Genomic DNA, 7,996 nt, shown 5'->3' on the forward strand with positions numbered 1-7,996 from the left:
TATCCCAAGCTTTGCTTTGTCTTGGGATGTCCTGCAGAGGCCGGGGGCTACAACCTGAGACACACCACACACACACATAGCTAGATTTACCATATTTCAACATGGAAGTGCGAGCTCCGGCTCACACCAAATGACCAATAGGATCACAAACTATTGAAGGTTGCACCTCTGTCCAGGGCGGAGCAGCCCAAGAAGATAAAGTGTATTGAAAGAACTTAATTCGGGGTCAGTGGATGGAACTCCTGCGGGAGCTCTTTCTCTCTGATCCCAGCACTGTAAGGCCTACCTGTGATCAGACATTCAGTAAACTTTCTGCTGATTTTAAACCATCCTCTCCTGACGTCACTTCTCGTGCTTCCAACAAAAGAATTGGGTTAATTCCTAACAATATGTACTGAGCAGGACATTTTAAAAAATTATACAAAGTATGTAATAGACACACTGTTTTTACATTTTCCAAAGCATATCTTTGGCATTTTTTTACTGAAATTTCTTGTTGCATTATGGCCACCACAGTATGCACAGATGTGTGCATACTGTGGTGTTTTTCCATCAGCATGGGTCAGTCCTGTTGAACCAAGGTGTGCACGGTAGAACCATACTGAACTGGGGTGGAGCTCGGCCTCACTCGGCCCTGGGTGGAAGCAGGGCCAGCTGAGCCCGAGTCAGCACGATTTACCCCCTGCTGCTAGGAACAGATGGAAATGGAGGACAATCTGTGCCCACTCAGCACGGCATGATTAAAGTGGGCTGACCCCGCTGATGGAAAAACACCACTGGAAAGCCACCCTGAAGATGAAGGGGAGATAAGCACGGAGTATGTGCGTTATTTGCCAAGTGAACTGAAGATGTTTGCAGGTGAGAGTGCAAAGGTGTAAAGACAAGTGCGAAAACTACAGAGAAGCCTTTCACTCCCGCCATGTCATGTAGCATTACATCATTTGACAACCACAGCGTTCACTGAACAGAGCAAAAGGTAAAGATACTGGAGTTGGGGTGTGCTAATCTGGTTACTGAAGGTGGTAATTTCACACTGTTAGGTATTTTTAGTCAGATAGGAATTGGATAGATACTTTATGTATTAGAAATGTTTAGTGGAGATAGGATGTCTAGTTAGACTCTCAAATGCTTAGGCATGCTTATGAGTTTCTACAGGGTACATCTGGTCAAGGATAACTGGAGAGAAGAGTTGATGACTGTCAGCAGACAGGGTGTTTAATATTATTATTATGACATGTATAACTGTAGCCTTAGCCATAATATTTTCTTATATTTAATGTCATGACATGTTACTAGAGGTCTGTGAGAATGTTTTTAGCTACACACCACTTAATCAACAGACACACACACATGCACATTGATTTGCTTCATGTTTTGACTACTGCTAGGGCCAGCTGCAAAGCTGGCAACAGAGACGTCTCGGTTGACGTTTCTGTGTAGTATGGGGCTAGCCCAACCGAGGGGATATAATGTATAGGCCTGGTGGGTTCGGGGTCTTTCATCTTACATCTGCCTGCGAGCAGTTTGGAGGTGCAAGATACCTGAGCGTGTAATGTTAATTTTACCTGTGATCCCTTGAATAAATCAGCACTGTTTTGAAGTTACTTGGACTGTCTCGTCTCTCAGAGTTAGCAATGGTAACAAGAACCAAAATAGACCTTCAACACTCACTGTACTAGAGACAGAAATCTCAGAGACAAACAGACCAGAACTACATGCATGCAGACACAGCACCAGAGGGAAGTGAATAAAAGTTTTTGTCTGTAATTCAGTTAGAACAGTGATTTGACACTAAACAGCAGACAGAATTCTAGCACAGAGAATCAGCAGTATTGCTGTGAACAGTATTTATGAACCAGTTCCTTGAACGTTCCGGGTAACATCAAACTAACTGTGAGCCAACTCTTCTCCATCCTTTAGATGTAGAACTAAGCAGACAGATCAGGCATGTTCACAGCCATGGGGCAGAGGGAAGAGCATGACTGCAGTGCCATCTACTGACCACACTGTCTGTAGACACACAAAGTTACCTCTGTCTGTTCTGAGGCAAGGCCTTGGTGTCTACGGCAAACATCTTGGACACAAAGACGATGGCCGGGGCAGTTTTCTCACTTGAACACTGGAGAAACACTGAAAAAAAGAAACCCAAAAAGAGGAAGAACGGTCAACCATCTGAACGCATTACACAAGACAAAAAAAGTCATGTCATGTCCCAACATTGTTTGTTTTCAATATGCAATTAGGTAAAGAAATAATTTATCCAAACAAGGTATTCATTTTAAGATGATACAAAACAAAAACATCTTCTGGGACACTAGGAAGTGGACACTAGGAAATCAGTTTGATTTTTCCGTTCTCACACTGATTATTAAAATGTTGTGAACCATTACTTCCAACATCTTTTACATGTAAATTATCAGCCAACTGATCTCAGCAGCTATAAAGCAACACCTCACAATGAATGCATGAATATGACTGCATAATCCAAAATGAATATTAAATGCTGCTTTAAACATGTTAAAACATTGCAAAAATGTGAAAAACTTGTATGAAATTATCTACAGTGCAGACTACTCTCTTTTTTCTAATAATTTTTTAAAAGAAGTTCTTTGTTTTTTCTTTCCACAAATAAACTTTGGTTTGTTTAACAGGTGAAAACGGATGAAAAGTTACTCAGATTGACTACTACTGAAGGTCTGACTAAACCAGAGCACACTACCATGTCTTTAGCCAAGGTGCTTTCAACTAACTGACCCAGCGACCACCATTCTGACTAAGAAGTAACCTGAGGACCCCTGCTAAGGGGTGGACAATCTGGATGGGCACTATTTTAATCCTGAAAGTCACCTTGGCTTTTCTAAATGTTATATATGTGCAAATAGTTGATTATTCATAAACAATAAGTGCCTTCACAAGCCACCAGGGGGCTGCCAAGTACTGGGTGAAAACCCCTGCTTTAACATGTTTGTTTACATTTTGACAAATACGCCAGCAGTGGGAGTCAGAGCACCAATAAATATGGCACATGCTAGTGTGCTGGACTCCACGCATTGTCAAGAAGAAGAGACAGCCAAGAAACAGCCACAGAGGAGAAGGTCTAAAGAGCAAAAATGAAAAAGGGGTTATGCAAACAGACAAGGGCACCACGTTTCAGTGAGCTGTTTCAACGGCTGAGAGGCCTCAGAGAGTTGAAGGGCATTGAAAACAAGTAACATTACTAACATTACTGTTTCACACAACCAACTGGTCAGTATTGTTTTGTCCTGTCTGCTAGCTAAGCCCAGTTGGCTGGCAAGCAAGTCACATTTGTGTGTCAGATTAAATTACATACCTGGACAATTCAGCTCTCTGGTTTGCTCTGGTGGTGTTAGCTATAGCAGAAGAGTTTTGAGCATCACTGTCTGGAACTGGTATGCTGGCGGCTCATCCCCTCATGTCCTTACATGCTAGCTTTGCTAGATAGGCCTAACATTGCCTTCACTGTCAGCTTAGCTGCAAACAACTAACTCCTGTTAGTTTTTACTCCACTGTGTTTTGGATGTTGTGTTTGTGTGTCGTTCTTCATTTTATGACATTTCTATTATAATGTTTGTTTTGCTTCAACTATAAGGAGACATTCACTTGTTTTTTTGGCCAGCTAGCCTGGGTGTTACCCCAATCCACACCGAGCGCATTTCTACATGCGCTTTTAGACAACATGCATCCATGAGTTTAGAGGGCAGAGCTTCTGAAGGAGCACTGAGGGGAGGGGTGCATTGTTTGGCTACTGAGTTCATATATCAACAATCTCTGTCCAGTGTGGCTGACTCCCCCTTTAATTCAGTTGCATAGATCTAGTCAGTGTTTGTGCACGTGCATACCTTTTTTCAGTTCCTGTGTCTGTTCAGGCAATGAGTCGAATCGTCGTGTTCCAACACTCATCAGTTTCTCCACCCGCTCTGCTGTTATGTCTAATGGACTGGGAAGCTTCTCACATACCATTGCTACATTCTCTGCTAAAGAAAAGTACAAGCTACATGCACAAACATCTCCCAAAATGTTAAGGTAGTCACACAACAACCCACACACACACACACACACACACCACATAAAGGCACAGGGCAAAGGATACAAAGGACAGCCTGGGACACAGGTAACCACTGGCTGCAGATGGCTGACAAGAGGACTTTAGGGTCGGAGTGACAAGAGTCCCTGGCCATCACCTTTACCCCCAGTGATGTCACCACCTTCTCCACCTTCTCCTTGTCTCTGGTTACAAAACCATAACAGACATCTTTACAGAAAGAATGCGGGTATGGATAGCAACAGGTTCTGGGTTTCCAGGTCTATCCAGCTACTCTGTGGAAATATGGTCACAAATGTTTTATCACAGCGTAATATAGGCCAAGCTCTGTCACTCGTGTGAATTTCAGAGGCATGGTTACACCACAAAGTGGCAATGCTAAGTTTATTGACAATAACTGAAGTGAGGACCCTCCTGATCAATACCACCAACGTTAAATAATTAGAAATCTTGTCAGCTTCATTCAGTGTTTTTTGTTTTTAGCCAAACCAAATAAAAATGTCTCACAAACTGAAGTGTAATTAAAGATCTATATTTAAGAACCAACGGCAACATCAAAGTTTTAATAAAAATAATAATAATAATAATTATTATTATTATTAGGTCAAAGTGTATATTTGTCACATGCACAGTTAGGAAACATGTTTCCCTGTACAATGAAATTCTTACTTTGCCATCCACATGAATGCCAACTATTATTACTGTTGTTTTGTCTGCCTTTGAATTTGAGACGACAGATTGGATCATACCGGGCATGGATAATACCAGTCTTTACACATCTGTAGGGAGATGCTCTGCCATTCCTCACAGATGATACTTTTCAGTTGCTCCTCGCTGGAGGGGTTATGTTACATCCACTTTAAAATACTCCAAAAGTGTTCTCTGGTCAGGGTTTTCACTTTGACCTTGTTTAGAAATGTGAGATTTTTGCAGTGTGTTTGGGATGACGGTCATGTTGAAGATTCCTCTCCTCCCAAAATTTCCAAGACTGGGAATCACCTTTTCTTTCGGTATTTAGGGACACAAGCCCTGTATCAGTACACTTCCACCTCCATGTTTCACGCTCAGTACTATACAGTCACTGTGGTGTTCCTGGCCATGTCCACACCGAACATGCTGGACCCCATCTGATCGAAACTAATTTAATTTGGTTTCATCTGTCAAAGAGTGTGTTGCCAAATTTCATCTCCTTTCATGTTCATTGGCAAACTGTAATCTTGCAGTTTTGTACAGTTTAGTAAGTAACGGACACCGTCTGTAGAGGCTGACTGCATACAGCGTCCTTCACACAACACCAGTTATCACAGATATCTTATGCCAAAACAGATGAACGTACCCATCAGTTTTTCAATTCAAGGTTGTATAAACAGTAATTTGTGCATGGCATTAAGACATCCTCTGTTATTGACAGTAGCACTCTCCCAGTACTGCAGCTGTGTGTCATCTTATGTTCAGTAGCTAGTGATGACAAACAATGGCGCCGACAACAATAGCAGCCTTGCTTGTGCGAGCTCTCCTGTGTTTGTTGTTTTCCTTGTTCGGTCTTTTGCAACCCATCCCAGATTACTTTCACCAGAGAACTGTTAAACATCGCACAACTCACACCAAACTACCTCTCTCTGACTTTTGTGAATGAAGAATGTTGTGTGGACATTCCAATCGGAGCAGCTGCAATCTACGGGACATAGAGGAGACACCAGCCTGGTAAGTGGGCAGGCACTTTAGTCAGGCTTCGCCAGAGAGGGACCCAGATTCCACTCCTATCTATCCACGTAGCAAATCTCTGCTCCCTAGTCAACAAGAAGGATGAACTCCTTCTCATCAACAGGACCAACTCTGACTTTGCACGCTCTGCTGCTTTATGCTTCATGGAGACCTGGCTCAGGGACTCCATAGCAGACAGCACAATACAAATACCAGTTTTCCGGGTGTACAGGGCAGATGGCGTACTGGAGCTGTCTGGGAAAACGAGATGAGGTGGAATCTCAATCTACAATGGTGCTGTCACTGCCAAAGATATAAATATCTTGGCTTTGGGTTAGACGACAAGCTGAGTTTTAAATTCCAAATTGAGAAATTAAATGATTCACTAAAGCCTAGGCTTTCATTTCTATATAGAAACAAACTTAGTTTTAATGAGTTTCACAGGAGGTAGTTGGTACAAGGACCAATTTGATCTGTAATAGACTATGGCAATAAAAGTTACTGTACATACATGCCTCTGCCAAAACTGCCGTGTGACTCAATGTATCATGCTGCTGTTAGATTAGTTACTGCAAATCCATTTAGGAATCACCACAGTGAACTACAACAAAAAGAAGGTTGGCCATTGTAGTGGTTAAAAACAAACAAGGTACCAGTCCAGAGGTAATATGTAATAGAATAGTATGTAGTTCATATATAGATATTATTTGTAATAGTTATCCAACGGTGAGCTAACTGGCCGTCCCCTGGTAAGCTAGTGGTTAAGACGCAGCACTCTTGCCGCTGCGGCCCGGGTTCGAATCAGGGTTGCGCCAGGAAGGGCATCCGGTGTAAAACACGTGACAAATGTAAACATGTGAGTCATCAGTGTGACGATTTGCTGTGGCGACCCCTAAAACGGGAAAAGCCGAAAGTGACTTTCTTATGTAAGGGTGAGCTAAGTGTTTATGTAAGCTTGATCTGTTTCTCTTTTCTTCTCTTCTCTTGCTCAAGCAAGAATATCTTGGCTTATGTCTTCCTTGTTTAATTTATGGGTAAACATCCAGAGCAAATTCCTCCTTAAATGGGGAATGGACATAGCTTCAGCCTTATGTGAACGGTTCGTGTGCTCTGTTCATGTTTAGAAAAAGGAAAAGTGTGCTCAAGCCATAGAAGGCTGTGTAACTGTGAGAAGATAAAGGTTAGGACAGCTGTAGGTTAGGATGAGAAGGGGTGATGGTGCTGCAGTCGCGAGTGTGCTTTTTGGACCCGGCCGGGGGGACTTTGGACTCTGACTGACTGTACCCTGTGACCAACAATGACTGACTGACTCTGTGACAATCTTCTTATTTAATACTTTATCTATTCCATTGCAGGAGGAGTGATTCTGTTCTCTGTTTCCTAACTAGGGAGGTGGTGTGGCTTTGTACATAGATAAAAACCTCTGTTATGAAAAAGTCGAGAACATGTCAAGGGCAGTTGATAACTTGCTGGAGTGTGTGACTGTAGAAATATCCGTGGAAAAAAAGAAAAAGGTTGTAGTAAGCTGTATTTATAGAGCACCTGGAGCCAGCATAGAAAAATTTAATGACTGGATTGAGGAGAACTATTTCACAATAAGTCATAAATTAATGTTCATATGTGGTAACTTCAACATTTCTGTGTCAGATTAAATTACATACCTATGGTAATCATCTACCTGTATTTTTGGTTTATGACTGCCATTTTAGAAAAGACAAGCCAAAAACAAATCTGTTCTACAGGAGGGTGATTAATGAACAAGCTGTAAGGTGGCTTAAGGAGGACTTAGGAGGGCAGGACTGGGAAGCAGTTTACAGAGAGGAAGACTTAGACAAAGCATATGAACAATTTTTAAATATATTTAAGGAAGTATATGACAGGAACTGTCCTCGTAGGCAGTTGTAGTAATCTGATTATTCACAGAATCAGAGTATTGTTTTCTTTTGTTTACCAGAGCGTAGTTTGTCTTTATGGTGATGCAGTAAGGTATTTGTTCCCATCACAAGATAAATCATTAGGTAATTTCATCGTCAGCAAACCTGGACAATTGTTCCTGCTCCGACGGACCGCAGAAGAGTTCTGGAGGGACCCATGCTGCGAGGGAGTGAGTGAAACGGTGTTGCCAGAAGACGAGGCTTAGAGGGTTGAGCCGAGCCAGCGCTGTGGCGTATGTGTGGATTGCTCCGCCGAGAGCCATAGGGAAGCTGACGGTGTTGCTGGCGGAGACTC

The 7,996-nt window shown here is 42.4% G+C and overlaps 1 protein-coding gene across 5 annotated transcripts in view; it reads right to left on the reverse strand.

Annotated features, from left to right (window-relative positions):
* efl1 (elongation factor like GTPase 1) overlaps nucleotides 1-7,996 on the reverse strand; it is a 159,872-nt gene that overhangs the window by 124,190 nt on the left and 27,686 nt on the right. For all 5 annotated transcript variants that reach the window (XM_020624779.1, XM_020624783.1, XM_020624781.1 and 2 more), the window contains exons 10-12: nucleotides 4,112-4,248; nucleotides 3,861-3,983; nucleotides 2,031-2,130 (exon numbers count right to left, since the gene is read on the reverse strand). In XM_020624779.1, the coding sequence (XP_020480435.1) occupies nucleotides 2,031-2,130; nucleotides 3,861-3,983; nucleotides 4,112-4,248 (360 nt within the window). The remainder of the gene's footprint in view (nucleotides 1-2,030; nucleotides 2,131-3,860; nucleotides 3,984-4,111; nucleotides 4,249-7,996) is intronic.

Source organism: Monopterus albus, unplaced genomic scaffold (assembly GCF_001952655.1).
Source record: "Monopterus albus unplaced genomic scaffold, M_albus_1.0 scaffold338.1, whole genome shotgun sequence".
NCBI classification, from domain to species: domain Eukaryota; kingdom Metazoa; phylum Chordata; class Actinopteri; order Synbranchiformes; family Synbranchidae; genus Monopterus; species Monopterus albus.